Source organism: Chrysemys picta, chromosome 2, assembly GCF_011386835.1.
Source record: "Chrysemys picta bellii isolate R12L10 chromosome 2, ASM1138683v2, whole genome shotgun sequence".
In the NCBI taxonomy this organism is placed as follows: domain Eukaryota; kingdom Metazoa; phylum Chordata; order Testudines; family Emydidae; genus Chrysemys; species Chrysemys picta.
Window position 1 is genome coordinate 213,491,961 of NC_088792.1, and position 17,670 is coordinate 213,509,630.

At 40.6% G+C, this 17,670-nt stretch overlaps 1 protein-coding gene across 5 annotated transcripts in view; it reads right to left on the reverse strand.

Annotated features, from left to right (window-relative positions):
• The window catches only part of CDH2 (cadherin 2), a 191,671-nt gene that overhangs the window by 28,847 nt on the left and 145,154 nt on the right, over positions 1–17,670 (reverse strand). For all 5 annotated transcript variants that reach the window (XM_005279996.5, XM_042854857.2, XM_065585419.1 and 2 more), the window contains 6 exons: positions 12,566–12,703; positions 11,643–11,828; positions 9,341–9,597; positions 7,599–7,741; positions 5,562–5,795; positions 4,965–5,198 (listed from right to left, as the gene is read on the reverse strand). In XM_005279996.5, coding sequence (XP_005280053.1) covers positions 4,965–5,198; positions 5,562–5,795; positions 7,599–7,741; positions 9,341–9,597; positions 11,643–11,828; positions 12,566–12,703 — 1,192 coding nt within the window. The remainder of the gene's footprint in view (positions 1–4,964; positions 5,199–5,561; positions 5,796–7,598; positions 7,742–9,340; positions 9,598–11,642; positions 11,829–12,565; positions 12,704–17,670) is intronic.

The following is a 17,670-nucleotide window of genomic DNA, read 5'->3' on the forward strand; positions in this document are numbered from 1 at the left end:
AGCATTCGTAAAACTACAATACCAGCCTGGGGAAGTGAGGAAACAGATTGACAGAGCAAGACGGGTACCCAGAAATCACCTACTACAGGACAGGCCCAACAAGGACAATAACAGAACACCACTGGCCATCACATACAGCCCCCAGCTAAAACCTCTCCAGCGCATTATCCACGATCTACAACCTATCCTGGAAAATGATCCTTCACTCTCACAGACCTTGGGAGGCAGGCCAGTCCTCACTTACAGACAACCCCCCAACCTGAAGCAAATACTCACCAGCAACTACACACCACACCACAGAAACATCAACCCAGGAACCAATTCCTGTAGCAAACCTCGTTGCCTACTCTGTCCCCATACCTACTCTGGCGACACCATCAGAGGACCCAACCACATCAGCCACACCATCAAGGGCTCATTCACCTGCACATCTACTAATGTTATATATGCCATCATGTGCCAGCAATGCCCCTCTGCCATGTACATTGGCTAAACCGGACAGTCCCTCCGCAAAAGAATAAATGGACACAAATCGGACATCAGGAGTGGTAACATACAAAAGCCAGTAAGTGACCACTTCAATCTCCCTGGTCATTCTATTACAGATTTAAAAGTCACTATCATAGAACAAAAAAACTTCAGAAACAGACTTCAAAGAGAAACAGCAGAACTAAAATTCATTTGCAAATTTAACACCATTAATCTGGGCTTGAATAGGGACTGGGAGTGGCTGGCTCATTACAGAAGCAGCTTTTCCTCTCCTGGAATTGACACCTCCTCATCTATTATTGGGAGTGGACTACATCCACCCTGATTGAATTGGCCTTGTCAACACTGGTTCTCCACTTGCGAAGTAACTCCCTTCTCTCCATGTGTCAGTATATAATGCCTGCATCTGTAACTTTCACTCTATGCATCTGAAGACGTGAGGTTTTTACCCCACGAAAGCTTATGCCCAAATAAATCTGTTAGTCTTTAAGGTGCCACCAGACTCCTTGTTGTTTTTGTAGATTTAACTGAATTATTTTGGTAGCTGAAAAACACTGTGTCTCACAATCCATACACTAACTATCCAGGATCTGAGGCATATATAATGACCTGACTCTGAGATGCACCCTTCTGGAAGTACAGCCAAAGAAAAGGGGGCAAAAGTAGTTTTAAGTCAGAGGTAGCTTTAAACCTAGGGGCTAGTCTACTTTATGATGGCTTTGAGTGTCCACAGGTTGGTCACTCCAACAGCCCAGAATAGCCAGAGATCAGCGTGGTCTGGCCAGATTTCACCTCCCTTCAACCTACCTCCTTCCCTCTAACAGAACATCTCTCCTTCTTGGGGCTGCGTGGGGTGAGGGCAGTGTGTTCAACTAGCCCTACGAGACCTGATGAAGTTCCCTACACATTTGGTATTTGCTGGAAGATGATTAAGCCACCTTTCTGGACCCTCTTTGCTTGCTGAATTAGTATAGTAAAAGAGATGCAGCAGAGCCCAGAAATAGGATTTCCATATTATATTAATTATCGTACAAAGAAACTGTGTTAAAGACTATTGTTAAGGCTGCAAAGTTAAGCACTCAACAGTTGGGATGTTTCAGAAAACAGCTGGGGTGTTTGACTTTTCTAATCTTATTTGTAAGGGCAGTGTGCATAGTTTCGTTTTCTGAAGTTGAGAATTGTTCTCTCAAAATAAAAAAAAAAGTTTGTGTAAACTCATGTGACAAAGATGGCTGCACACTGCTGATGACTCGTGGGCTGAAGACCTAGGTATCCTCTCAAAGTGTTGGACTATCTCAAGGAGGAGGTAACTCACTAGTGAAGGATCAGTGGAAATGTTGTGAAACAGACTATAGTTATTTTACATAAAAACACTCTAAGAGCTAAATTCAGCTCTCAGCTTTGTTAGTCTAGCTCCAAATTATTTCCAATGACTTCAGAAGAGTTACTCCGATGTAACCCAGTTCAGAACTTAGGACCTAAAATAGTATCTCCCTCTGAGCTTTTGTGTTTTCAGTTTGGTGGGACTCAGTTGTGCCTTTAAGGCACAGCCCTGCATTGGGGGCATTACAGAGCTGCATCACTCCATGAGCAATGCTAGGAATTTATCTCATCTGAATGAGGAAGAATGCCTCCCAGAGCCTGTGTGTGCAGCAAGTGCAGCCACTGCTTGCTAACTCCCGCACACGGTGGAGCTTACTACACTGCCCCCAACTGAATGGCTGTCCAACTCTACTAATATTAGTTGGACTTCACATAATGCTTTTCAGCTATAGATTTCAGAGAACTATTACAAAGATGGGGAAATTAACAAACAGGTTAAGTGATTTCCCCAAGATCAGAGGGACCGAGACGGTAAGAGAACCTAGGTTGCCTGACTCCCAATCCTGTACCCTAGCCATTAGATCAAGCCACTTCCCTGTGATTTGGAAATTAATAATTCATTGTTGTACAATCTTTTAAATTTCTTACTGTAACACTGGTGTTTCAGTTCAGAAGTATCTAACAGAATGTTAGTTCTAGTTAGGATGATATTCTCCCTAACAGCTGCATTTCTCATCAAAATGAAACACCTTAAACTCAGAAATGCTTAGACCTAGCTCCAGTTAAGCAATGACTTGAACACCAATCGCTTGTTCCAACAATACAGGGTCACAAACCTGTCTCCTAGCCAAGTCTGCAAAGTAGGATGCACACTGTGGGCAAGAATGACTTAGACTGAGTTTCACAATGAGATGATTCACCAGTGAATCTCTCTCAGAGTAAAACTGAGCTCTGAAGTTGTATATTATTTATTTATACAGTGCCACAACAGTGCATGGCACATCATATGCTCTGAAGAGTTAGTCTTTGACTTTGATCCAGAAGTCTGAGCCATGTGGATGCATGGTACAGGGTCCACCTGAACAGATCAGTTTGCGTGAACGAGGCCTAAGTTTAGACTTGGGTTTGAAGGCAAAAAAAAAGAGTGACTGGAAAGGGAAGCTGTGTTTTTTGTTTGAATCTTGACAATTCTCAAACTTTAGTTATTTTGTTAGTTTATAAGCTACAGTTGTTTAAAAAGTAGTATAAAAAGGTAATTCTTGTAGCAGGAGATGGGTGACTTCATTCCTAGTACAGAATGTACATTTCAAATTAGAACTAAAAAAGCATCCAGGTGGCAAGAAATCTCAATTCATCTGCCATGTAACTGTCTGAAGAACATTTGTAATTGATTTGGTAATTATGATAGCACTTCACTAAATCAATGGCTAACATTTTAAGAACGTTTCAGTAACATGGAAACATGTTTAATGTATCATCTCTGTGCACAGCCTGCTTTTCCTGGACAAACTGCTACTATGCAATTCTTTGCCAGGCATGGAAAGTTTATTCTTTTTTATGACTCCACTCCATCATTCTGGATATTCGGGATTGGTGCTGAGTACTCTTAACAGGTGAATCCCTTTCTTGTGTTTCCACTGCAATCAGAGATCAGCTAACCATATATGTAGGAGAGTTACAGTGTCTAATTTTACTACACTGGACAGTCAGTCATGGTGTTTGGTGATTTCCCTCATCAAATGCACTAGACACAAAATAGAATACCACTTTCAGCTTTATGCAGCACTTAGACCAGGGGTGGGCAAACTTTTTGGCCTGAGGGCTGCATCGGGTTTTGTAAATTGTATGGAGGGCTGGCTAGGGGAGGGGGTCATGGCCGCCCCCGGGACTCCTGCCCCATCCAACCCTTCCGGTCCCTGACTGCCTCCGGAACCCCTGCCCCTGACTGCCACTTGCCGCCCTATCCAACCCCCCTCCTTCCTGACTGTCCCCGGGACCCCTGCCCCCATTCAACCCCGTTTTCACCCCCGACCACCATCCACATCTGAACTCCCCTGCCCTCTATCCAACCCCCCCTGCTCCCTGTCCCCTTACCGCGCTGCCTGGAGCACTGCTGGCTACCGCCGCCGCCACCACGCAGCACAGAGCACCAGGTCAGGCCGGGCTCTGCAGCTGCGCTGCCCCAGGAGCTCACAGCCCCGCTGCCCAGAGCACTGCACTGGCGGCGGAGTGAGTGAGCTGAGGCTGTGGGCGAGGGGGAACAGTGGGAGAGGGGCCAGGGGCGATCCTCCCGGACCAGGAGCTCGGGGGCCGGGCAGGACGGTCCCATGGGCCGGATGTGGCCGGCGGGCTGTAGTTTGCCCACCCCTGACTTAGACAAACACATACCTCTGCTCTTGCATGACTAGCTGCTTGTCAGGCCTTGTAGGAGGGACTGTGATGTGCCACCTTCCCAAATCATAAACTACTTTACTTAATTCCATTGGGTTTGAGATAACAAAGCCAAATTGTGCCTTACAGGCACTGACCCCTGTTGGGGATGGTGTGGAGTCACACCTGCAGCAGCCTCGGGAGAGACTGGGCCTCTGATGGCCATGGCCGTGGCCTCTCCTCTTCTCCACCCACATGAGGCAATGTGCGCCCCGCAATGGGCCTGGAGGAAGGAGTCTCTGCACTCCTATGAGCACAGAGTATGGTAAGCACAAAAGGGCAGGTCCTTAACCCCCAATCTTGAAGTGCCCAAAGAAAGGCCAGCTGCCAGCTGGGCTCACATATTCCTAATATTGTATTAGTAATTATCACCAGAAAATCTTAACACTGCATCAAAGCTATAAAGTTGAATATGGGCAATTCTTTAGGAGGCAAGATCCTTGTCTGGTCCTGCTCATGGCAGAGAGATCTGCTCTAGGAATTACTTTGGGGAAGTTTTATGGCCTGCGTTATATAGGAGGTCAGACCAGATGATCACAATGGTCCCTTCTGGCCTTGGAATCTATGTATCAGCACTTGGATGGCTGAGGGGTAGGTATACTATTACCTTACACGTAAAAATCTTTTTGAAAAAAACCTCATGTTATCTGTGTAGGTTTGCTCTTGTGAAATACTATGAGAAGAGCTTAAAGAACCAATTTTCGAAAGACCCATGTACTTACTGAGCAAGATGATGATACAGAGCAGAATTGCAATGATGGCACCTGTGCCCAGTCCTGCACCAACAATCCGATCTACGTCAGTACAGTCTCCGTTTATGTCACATTGGCAAACCTTCACCTTCAGAATAGATGTGCTAGACTTGGGAGGATTTCCAGAATCTGTGATTATTATAGGAACATCATAGATACCAGCCTCAAGGAATCTGATCCTTAACGAAAGTTGGGCATGATCACCTATATGAGAAAATATGTTAAGTGTAAAAATAAAATGTACTGCTTATGTGGATGTTAAACAATGATGGGAAATTTACCGGTTTCTGAACTCTATATTAACCTTTTGTTACTGGATGTACTGGATGCCACATAAGGTGCCACAGACTTTGTATTACTGTGAATGTTAGTTTCTAAATCTAACTTTTAAAATGTCTCTCATTCTCAAGGGAGCTCACTTTAATGGCATTTGGTATCATTTCATTCACATTAATCTAAAAAATCCGAGCATCTAGGGAAACAAACATCGCCAGACAAAACGAAACAAAATGCAGGGAGTAGTTCATTTAAAAAGATTAAAGTTTCCGTTGTGTAAATTAATTTTACCACTAATACGAATGATGGTCCAATTCCGCTTAATACTAGGAGGAGTTTCTGGCAGTTCAAAGGCAAATGGTCCTGCATTCGGATCAATATCCCGGTCTGTTGCTGTGATGTTAGTTGCATTGGGCTGTAGCGTTTCACAGGTTGTAGCCTCTTGAGGATGCACTTGGGGAGCATTATCATTAATGTCAAGCAAATATATCTGAAGAGTGCCAGTCCCACTCATAGGAGGAATTCCTTAAAGAAACAAAAATTGGTATCTTGATTCTGCTTCCTATTAGAAACCTATTTAAATATTTCATATTTCAGCTACCAATGTACATGTGTTCAGTTACAATGTAAACTGAAATTTGATTTGAAAGGACAATTAAAACACCGACAACAACAAAACACGCTTCTTCTACCCCTACATTACTCAAAATATACCACATTGTTTTATAATGTTTTTCATGTTTAATGTCTGAATGTCACTTATTAAGAAACCTTACACATGCTTTTGAAATAACTGTGAACTAGACTTCAAGCTAGACTCTGACTGGGCCAGCCCAAGAACTGCTTGAGCCTAGCATTGATAGCAGTGTCAGTGTTCCCTGAGGACAAGAGTGGAGCCAACTGAACAGGACTGGAATTGGTGTGTACTCTCTGCATTCTCTGAAAGCATAAAGCAGGGGCTGCTTTGGCCTGCCATCAAAGCAAAATGCCTCCAGGAGCTCATGCTGAGCAGTGCCCTTCCACATACCTATATTTTAGGGCTCTGGCTTTATAAACAAAATCTGGCGCTTGGCCTGGAGGCTGCAAACCTGCGCATGAGTAGTTTCACTGTCTTCATAGGGAATGTTCTTTGAAGGCACAAGTGTCTGCATGATTAGGGCCTTAGCTGGTGAATACAGGAACAAAGGAATTCCCATACTGGACCAGAACAGTAGTTCATCCAGTCCATTAAGCTATCTCCAACAGTGGCCAACACCAGATGCTTCAGAGAAAGAGGCGAACAACCCTGCAGTAGGCAGATCTGAGATAATCCCATCCTCCAGAGACCTCTCCACCTAACCTCCAATAATTAGATTGACTTATGCCTCTAAGCATGAGATTTTACATCCCTTCCAAAACTCTCTTTTTTAGTATTTACTTTTCTAGCTCTGGATATTCTTATCTGTATAGTATCTAATACTTCTTTAAATCTTGTTAAATTCTACCTAGAATGACAATCCATGGTAACAAGTTCCACAATATAATTACCCATTGTGTGAAACTTGCCACTTCAATTTCATTAAATGCCCCTCTATGCTTATGTTATGAAATAAGGAAAATAGAAGTTTCTGCTCTACCTTCCTTATACTATTTACTATTTTAAATACTTTTATGATGTCACCTCTTATTCATCTCTCCTAAATTTTCTCTTCATATGAGATTTTTTCCCACACTCTGAATATATACCCCTAAATCCGCAAAATCCTTTTTGGAGATGAGGTGACTAATAAGTAACACAGTATCCCAGATGAGGGTACATCACTGATTAATGGAATTGTAATATTTCCCATATTAGTTCCCATCCCATTCCTTGTGCAACCTGCAATTTTGTTTGCTTCTTTAACCGCAGCTTGACACAGAGGAGAGGGCTACACTGAGAAATCCACGATGATGGCCTGGCCTTTCCCCCCAGGTGTTGCAATTAGTTTAGAATAGAAAGATATAGTGCACTTTTTCATTCCAACATGCATTATTTTGCATTTTTAACACTGACTTTCATCTGCTATTGTGTTGCCCATTCACCAAGCCTGATTAGAGCCTCCTGCAGCTCCTCGCAGCCTTCGCTGGACGGAACTGTCCTAAATAATTTTGTGTCATCTGCAAAATTTGCAACCTCACGGGTTAACCCATTTTTCAGATATTTGATCAATATATTAACTCCAATCTTAGTACCTTCTGTGAAAATTGACCATTTATTCTTACATTTTTGCTTTCCGGCTAGTATGATACAATGTCATTCAAATATACAGAATTAAAGCTTTCTGAATATATATAAATGTGAATACATACCATTGTCAGATGCAAGGAAAGTCGCATTATACATGTTATTTTCCACATATTGTGACTCTCTGTCCAAAACTGCAATTGTAGTTATCTGTCCACTAACTGGGTCAATTTTTAGCCAGTTTGCAGGATCTGAAAGCTTTGAGTACCTGCATATTTGACGATAAGAAAAGTTATTTATCCTCCAATAAGGTTTTCAAAAAATGAAACGTAACAAATATATTTTAACTCATTTTCTGAAAACGCATATATCTGGTACTGTACCAATATTTTATGAGTTTCAGTTTTATTAGCTTGCATTCTAGAGTTTTTTGGCTACACGTACTGTTTTAATAAAGAAAGTTTTTAAAAGCCTTGACACGTAAGTAAGCTGTTACATAACTCTATTTTACATCAGTTATATACAACTGTCTGAAATGTGAACATACACGTCTTAAATTAGTAAAGTGCACAATTTTCTTAAGTTGCATATGACTTATTCACTACAAGAATGCAGATTTCACATTCAACCATGATTAAAGTATTTTAATAGGAACTCCTACTTGAATTATAGCATGAGAGCCATTTATGCGGCCTTCTCAATTCTGTTAACCATGTGTGCGTACATATGCAAAGAGAGGGAGGAGATAGTAGACATATTCTGATTTGACAGAAGTGACCCTATTATTTTAAGATCTTTCAGTCCCAGTTGATGACAATAAATAATTGGTTTTCTATAGATACCTCAGTGTATCCAACTAATTTTACTGTACTCTCTGATTCTGGTCATTCAAAACCACCCTTCCTTATGAGAAGTTGTCATTGTATCAATTATTAGTTTACATAAATTACAAACTATCTTAGTTCATGTGATATTTAAAATAAAAACAACAGTGCTAGGCTACAAAGTTATAGACCTATATATGACTTTTATGGCCCAAAATGAGCAAATGTCAGCAATAACAATTAATTAACTAAGACTATGTCTACATTTAAAACGCAACAGTGGCATAGCTGCTTACTTCTCCCGTCACTCTAGTAAATCCACCTCCCCAAGAGGCAGTAGTTAGTTGATGGAAGGATTCTTGTGTTGACCTAGCTCTGTCTACAGGGAACTAGGTCATCTTAACTACATCGCTTAGAGGTGTGGATTTTTCACACTCTGAGCAACATAGTTGGGTCGATATAATTTTCTAGTGTAGACCAGCCCTAAATAATACAGAAAAAGTAAAATTATATGAAGTCTCATTTTACAAGGAAAGCACAAATGAGAGATTTTTTTGCCTGCATGAAATCCACAGTTGTTGGGGATGGGATAATAAATCCTGATCTGATGCAGGGCAGCCATAAAGTTGAGCCACAGCAATCACAGCCTACGACCCTGATCAGCAAGGTACATCAGCATGAGCATAAATTTAAGCCCGACTCAATTCACTGAGACAGCCCACATGCTTAAAGTTCAGTATGTGTTTAGGTACCTTGAAGAATTTGAGCCCTGTAAGCAGAAGAAGATGCCATAGTTTGCTGTACCTGCAGATCTGCACTAGATGCAGACTTATTTGCAGTCCACCCATAATTCCCTCTCTGGGGTGCTGTAGTAAACAGAGAAATCGTACATGGGCTCTTCACTTCATGGCCAACCCCAAAGAGAAATACAACATTCTGTATTCTGTTTCAAGTCTTCAGAGCCTGTGCAGAGGGCTGGGGGGTTAGGCCCAATTTTGAGATTAACAGCATGGGATAAGACAGGAATGTGCTTTACACCATACCTTAGAGCAGTTTGCTGCATGTAACGATCTGGGTCCTGAGCGGTGAAAGTAGTTAACATGTTACCAGCAAGAAGCCCTTCCTCCTGCCGTATAAGCTTAGGGTTTGGGACAAAATATGGACTCTCATTCACATCAATGACGGTAATGGATACAGTTGCTGTTGACTGAGGAGGATGCTGAATTCCCTTGGCCAAAGGCACTTGATTTTCCGCAGCTACAGTAAGTACAAACATCCTATTGGTCTCAAAGTCAATTGGCTGGCAAAAACAAAAGGGGGAAAATATTAGCAGTTGTTCATAGTAGTGACTGGCATGCAAACAAAACATTACTTTAAAAGTTCTTCTCTTTTATAATGCTTATATTGAGCTAGATGAACACACAGCCTAAACGAAAGAGAACTTCTGCAAAACCAGAACATATAAAGTTTCTATATGTTTTTCTGGACTACAGAATTCTGTAGCACTTCAGGACAATTTCTGCAGCAGCTCTTCTAGTGCCAAGGGCAGCTAGGAACATCCATAGGCAAAGGGATTCAAGGGGCAATGATAGCTAATCTGACCCCTGCTTAGTAGGTTCAGCCACTCCTTGTCCCTCAAGGAGCGTGTTCCTTTTTCACTGTGGCTGGTGTAGAATCTCCTGCCAACTTCTGCCCCCTCAAGAGTCCTTAAGCCAAATTAGTCCTAATCGGTGCTTACAACTTTTCTGGGGGGTTTCCTCAGAATGTCATTTATTTATCTAGATTTACTTTTTTGCCTCTCTACTGTCAGTTTAAAAAAATAATTTAATTTGAAGTATTTCAAGCAGATTATGCCCTTGGGAATTTTATTTAATTCTCTTTATACTGGTTTGATTCGAGTATCATTTTGTTTGCTCTTTCAGAGGTTTCAAGTTTCTAACTGTCAACAGATCTGAAATGGATTAATACGTTCCTAAATACAAGGCACACAGGCAGTCAAGTGTGTCTTGTCAGCAGAATCAAACATAACTGGTATCTCTCGAGAAATGACAATTATACAGCATAGGGACTTGTGGAAAAAAACAAAACAAGCATGCAATGTAGCCTAGATTGCTGTATAAAGCCACAGATTTCCCACCCCCCAAGGTACTGAAGGATGGATAAATAAATAAATAAATAAATAAATGATTCCACCATATCCCAAACTGGAACACAGGCATTTCAAGCTTGAGTGCTGGATTTCATATCCTGTCACCCACTTGAGTGGATGGATCCAAAAATGAACCAGACAAACTAAGAGTCCGGACACTTATCAGACAGATGAGAGGAAAGGGGACTACTTCTTGACAGATTCAAATTGTAGTACTGCCTTTTTATCATAACTTAAAAAATAAGTCATTCCTTCAGTCCAGGACTTTTTTGGCTGGTGAATGAAGATGAAGAACCTGCTCCATACAAGGCTTTTGAATGAGGTTTTAAAAATAGCATCGTCCTTTAGAAGCCTGTTGAAAAGTAGCTTCCTACCATCACTACACCACTCTCCTTCCCCTCTGATATCCTGATTGGCTATTTTGTGTCGTCAGCTGCCTAATGGGAACATACTGGCATCATACTTGTGGGGAAAGGCACCCCTAGGCCTGGAAGACCAATGCTGACCAAAAGAAAGAAAGCAGTTTGTTTACTACTCCAGCAGACAGCCGTTAATGCTAGTTCTGATGCCACCGCTAGGCGCATGGCTTTTTCACAGGCTAATTTTTATTTCTGGCAAATAAAGGTTTTCTAATCTGCTGGCTGGTGAGTCTTGCCCACATGCTCAGGGTTTAACTGATCGCCATATTTGGGGTCAGGAAGGAATTTTCCTCCAGGGCATATTGGCAGAGGCCCTGGAGGTTTTTCGCCTTCCTCTGCAGCATGGGGCACGGGTCACTTGCTGGAGGATTCTCTGCACCTTGAGGTCTTTAAACATGATTTGAGGACTTCAATAACTCAGACATAGGTTAGGGGTTTGTTACAGGAGTGGGTGGGTGAGATTCTGCGGCCTGCATTGTGCAGGAGGTCAGACTAGATGATCATAATGGTCCCTTCTGACCTTAAAGTCTATGAGTCTATTTAAAAGCTAGCTAACCTGATTTTCAGAATTGGTAGTTTTAGATTGTTCATGATAATGTAAGTAGGAGGACCATTCAAAAGGTGAACAAGTTACTTTCAGAACAAGCATGGTGAACATTAATTTTAATTTCAAAATTCGCACTGGCCTCAGGATTAAACAGCAGGGAGATACTTATTCTCTGTGCTCTCCTACTTATCTGTCTCTGCTTAATTTAATGAGTTGTGGATATCACTTACCTTCACAACAGTTACCAACCCATCATTACTATTTGGATCAGTCAGAATAGTAAATCGGCCTGTAGGATCTCCACCAGTCATTCGGTACATTGCGTTCCAGGCAGGAGTGTGTGGCTGATCCTTATCAGTTACAGTTAGATTAGCTACTATGACATCCACTCTATTTTCAGGTACCTCGCCATAGAACTACAACAAAAAAGCATACATTTTTACAGATTTTAAATTCTGTTTACCAGAAGCTGGGAATGGTCGACAGGGAATGGATCACTTGATGATTACCTGTTCTGTTCATTCCCTCTGGGGCATCTGGCATTGGCCACTGTCGGAAGACAGGATACTGGGCTAGATGGGCCTTTGGTCTGATCCAGTATGGCCGTTCTTATGTTCTTATATATATCAGTGTATAACAGCATCATGAAATACTCATCAGAGCACAGAAACTGGTATTCCTCTTAGTTCAATTGTATACTAAGAGGTGTAAATTGTCTTCAATGGAGCTATGACAATTTATATCACCTGAGGATTGAAAACCTGTGAGGATTCCTGATGTCTTGCTTTAGTCAATTTAATCAAAAATCTCTGTGATCCATTTATTTAAAAAAAAATCTGACAAATACTTTAATAAAGGAGAACACCACCTGGCAGTCTACCATTATCAAACAGTAACGTGAGCTAGCAAACTAAAACCTATCTGAAACCACCTAGAAAATGAGGGGGTTGATTCCTTAGCTAAATACTGTGTTTTGGATTAAGTATGGTATGTCCTAAGGGACAGATTCTCCTCTTGGTTAAATCCTTGCAACACAGCAGGCTATTAGATAAGTAACAAATATTTTCAATTCATATATATATATAATGTGAAAAACTCCTTAATAATGGCCATAAACATTCATACCCTTCATTTACTTCTGTCCTGTACTTACAGTCATAGCAGTGAACTCTGGAGGATTGTCATTGACATCTGTCACTGTGATGACAGCAGTTGCTGTGTTTGAAAGACCATATGTTGGGTTTCCTTCCATGTCCGTAGCTTGAATTATTAATGTATACTGCTGTACTTTCTAAAACACAAAATGACACCAACATAAGTTATAGACAAAAACAACATTCCAGTAGGACAGCAGGTGTTCCATAAATTGTGCTTTATTACGCAAAGAGCCTATCATACTGTTTATTCCAGTTAACATCAGTTGAAATGACTGAAGCAAAGTTTACATCACTAGAAGTACAGCAGTGGTTTGCATCTAAATATATTAAACTGCCTGCATTTTTCATACATCACTTGTGATTGGGGAGGCTTGCATGATATGCTCTTACTATGAATAATGAAAGAACTTTATACAAGTTACTGTTATTACCACAGAGGTAGAATTTTGACTAAACTTTTTGTTTTGTTTTAAATGGAAAAAAAGTATAATAGTTCAACCTGAATAAGTAGTAAATCCTAAAGGGTTTTATGAAATCTGAGCCAGAGAATATTTTTGTCCAAATGACTATAACTGCCAAGGCTTTATTGTAGTAAAGCCTAAGTATTAGAATGTAGCTGCAAATTCTTGATATCACTATGGAAACTGGAGCTGTCAAGGCTAACAGAAACTAGTAAAGTAACTGGAACACCCCCTTTCCTCCGTCCCTGATTATTTCTATAAATGTTAAACATTCCAAACAAGATATTCCCTTCCTTCTCCCAATTTGCCAGTGCCGGTTGCTTTATGTGTTGTTAAAAACAGCACTCAGTACAGAGAATCTCTATTCTTAAATCATTGCTGGAAGTATGCCAGGTCTTTCTGAGGCTCAGTGTTAGCTCTATGAAAAAGAATTGCCTGACAGATTAGATCTCAAAACCAGCTAGACCTTACTAGTGAATTTATAAGATTCTTTTTAACAAATTACGAAGTTTTTCTGTACATTTCTATTGTGAAATGTAAATAAAGGGTTTTTTTTACACTTCATTTACCAATTCAACTTCAGCTTTAGCACTCCCTAGCTTGGTGGGATGATACTATGGCATGAAATTCAGTTCTTCCTCCAGCAGAAAACCGGCAATGACATGAGCATTTGTTATTACTCTGAAATGTTACTTTCATGAATGGTTTATGGAGACAGCTAAAGAAATTTTTTTCTGTCAAAATAAGGATACTTAAAGAAAAGCACAGTTTTTTTTTATTTCCTACAAAACCACATCCTCTCCCCCACACATTCTGATTGCTTGTAAATTGGAGGTATGCAACTGATTATTTCACAAGATAAGTTACAAGACAGAAATCTTTGAGTTAACCCCTCCCCCACAAAATAATTACTTTTAAGAAAACTAACAAGGATCCATTCAATTAAAATTTCTCATTTGCTTTCAAATCTTGGATTGATATTATCATATACATAGTGGCCTCTGTTTTTAAAAATGTGTACACTTATAAGTGTATGCACACTTGCACCTGACTTTCACATGCAAAAGATCCAGGCTCTAATTCACGAAACCATCCCCATTTAGGGACGGACGTAAGTTTAAGTCCCTAAAGCATGTACTTCCATCCTTTTCTATACAGGGCCTGGACAGTGGGGGCAAGTCATTCTTTCTAAAACAATACTGTTTATATATAAAACTGATTCTGCTTCAAGAAAATACAGGTATAAAAATCCTCTTAAAGGTTTGTTCATGACACATAAACAAGACATGTAGTGATGAAAGAATCAAAGGAATACATTTGTTACATTTATGCTATGGAACAACTGTGCATTGCTTATTGTGAAACAATAAACATAACATAAAAATATCAGGCCAAATCCTGGGCCCAGATTCTTCTGTGGCAGAAAGATAGCAGGAGTTCTATGACCCGTCTTTGGCTCTGAAGTCACAAGTCCTGAAGCGCTAGAGAATTGTGTTAGGATTACATGGCTACCCAAGTCCTCCTCTTTTCCAGAATCTTATTATTTATTTTTGACGTGCACTCCACATATCAAGCAAACATAGGGTCCCACCCCAATGAGCATGCAATCTAAATATTCTTCTTAGTCTGACCCTCATGTGTGAAAGATGAACTACTTGGGATGAGATTGTTGGGAGGCATTGGGCATGCACAAGAAAGGAACAGCCCAGCACGCTTCAGCCTCTGTAGGACCTTCACAGCAACACCCCTGAAAAAGAACTGTCAGGTAGGGAGAGAAGACAGTCCCACTGGCTGAAATCTTTCCACTCCCACCCGAGGCAGGCAGTAAGAGAAAAGAGCACTCCACCTACCTAACCTCAGATACAAGGCAAGAATCATTGGTTATGTCTACACTACAGTGGCTACAGCGGCACAGCTCCGGTGTGGCAGCAGTGCTGCTGTAGTGCAAACAGTTCCTACACAGGGGTTTTTCCGATAATGTAGGTAATCCACCTTGTAGTTAATTTTCACCTGGGAAGTGAGTGTGGGTTCCCTCATTTCCCCTTTTACACACCAGGCCCAACACTCCATACCATGGGTCAGCTTGATATTCAGTTGGTTCATCAAGCTACCTAGAGCTAACATGCCGCTTACTACTCTATAAACAGGGCTAAAGGATCTGGCCTACATAGTTTAGACTTTTACAAAGAACAGGTATATGTCCAATGTTCTACGGGCCAAATTAAAGCTCTTACAAGAGGAACAAGCCTGGGTAGACATGAAATGATAGAACATTATCCAAGTGCAGCCTAGCACCTTCAGAATGCTCACTGGCAGCTCCTGTAACAGTGCAGTATGCACTTCCCCACTCCGGGTTAGAGCATCTGGCTAGTGAATGAGTACTTGGCCTCCTGAGACAGGTCCCTCTAACAGCACTATTAGAACTGCAAACTATCTGGCTTCTTCAACATGATCTCCTTTATTGAAGCAACCAACTGATGGCTGCCTCTGCCTGGGAGGGACACTCTATATCCTCTCCACTCCAGGGCAGTTGTTTTAGAGCAGTCACAATTTGCTCCTAAATTTCCAAATGTGCATACCATTGGCTTCCATCATCTGGAAATATACTAATGTTGCTTTAGTCTATTATGGATTAAAAATGCCTTTATCTTATTTTTGTCTAGTTTAGTATTTTAAATGAGTATTTCTCAGGCACTTTAATACAACAATATTCAAAAAAGATGTCAAAAGCACTTATTTTTTCCAACATCTTTTACAAACAATTATTCATTTGGACATCAGTAAAGTGATCAGTGAGTAGAATTAATGGCAAACTACTGTGGTGGAATGCCTCCTTTATTGTTAGTTTGAGGGTCTACAGGGAAGTCCTGATGTGGCAGCTGATTTCTTCTGTGGTAAATCAGGTAGTGCTAGTTGCTATGTAGTAGAAGACAGAGATATCATTTATACAGACTGTAAGTCCTTCTGAAAGTACACATGTCAAAGAAGATCCCAGGGCTCCAAAACTGGAGGTAGATGAAAACCCAAACCTTTCTTTTAGTTTAAAGGGCAACATCAAGTGAATTTAAGTGACTTTTCCAACGCCACATGGAGGAATTATTGTTAGAGACAGAATTAGAAGAATTCAGAAGTTCTTGGATACCAGTCCTGGGCTCAGAACAACTGACTAAGAATACCATTTCCCTTATTCATTATTAATCCCGATGTACTCATTTTAATTATGCTTTCAAAATGTAAAAGTAGTAATATTTTTTCTGTTTATTTTGCTCAAAAAGTTTAGGCTTTAGATGGCTTGATGGCATGAGAAACCCTCAACGAATCCTCCATCAATCTGAGTGCCAGAAAATTTATCCTACATGCCACTAGTGCAGTCCAGGAATGGAAGGAAGGTTAGATCCTTCCTCTTCATGTGGAGCTCCTGATCACAAGCCAGGAGAAAGGCTCCATTTCCCATCCCCCTCTTTTCCTGAAGAGCTGAGCAGGAGGAGGATGCAGCCTCTCTCCTGAGGAACTACTGCCACTTCTGAGTCACAGCTAGCTCCGGCTGTCCTTGTCAGCACTGTTCTGCCACAGCATTCACTGTGTGTGATTTTTAATTCAACAAATGCAAGCTGGCAAGCATGTCTGTGAAGGGTGAGCAATTATAGCACGGTTGTGTAAATTAATTAACACTAAAATACAGGTTACAGGACAGTTCACAAAAAGTTTTGAGTTATGTGCAAAGAAATGTAAAATGAACTGTGTTAAATAAATATATATTAAATAACGTTAAAGAAGTAAATATATATTTTTATAAGAAAATGCAAAAGGGAACTTTTCTGCTTTCTGTATGTGTCTTATTGATACAGCTTTCAAAGGCTGTAAAAAAAAATCAGAAAGTCAGTTTTTGTCTTATCGACAGTGGATTCTTGGTCTATGTAGAGGACAGGGCAAACAATGACTAATTTATCAGCCAGGCCCTAATCCCCCTAGCAAGACAGACTAGGGAAAACGGATAATGACTGGACAGAACTAGCCAACCACTCCAAGGCTATAAGAAACAGATAAGTAACAATAAGACAACTGTTGTAAAAAATAATGAATACATAAAAGCAATGGTTTAAAAAAATAAAATAAAAAAGACAGTACCAATTAGAGTTGTAGCAGAATAAAGTAAAAATGTATTAGAAAATATATTTAGAATGGAATGTTTATAAATGAGGTAATTTTAATAATTTGAAATTGTGTGCTGTTATGAGGCAAAGTACAAAAAATGTGTGTTTAACAAAGGCAGGTGTGTGTGTCAATGTTTGTGTGTGCGTGAAGCAACACAGGACATACGCCAGATTGGACCAGCATGAATTTAATAAAGACAGAAACAGCCTACCTGTGCCCAAGGACTGGGTAATTCATCACTACATTATCCTGCTCATCTACTTTACTTATGTTTTATGCTTTATTAAGGTGGTAAAATCTTGTCCTAAAATGTTCTTATTAAACCTTTAAACTAGTTAAGCTCAGTAAATGGCGCGGACAGTGTTTTTTATCCAACAATACAGTAAGGACGTTTGCTGGAAACCGCAGGATGAGTCTGTTTCTAGACTGAAATAAACTCACCTCTAGGCCATCCCATCTCATCCTCTCCCCCAAACCATATCCAT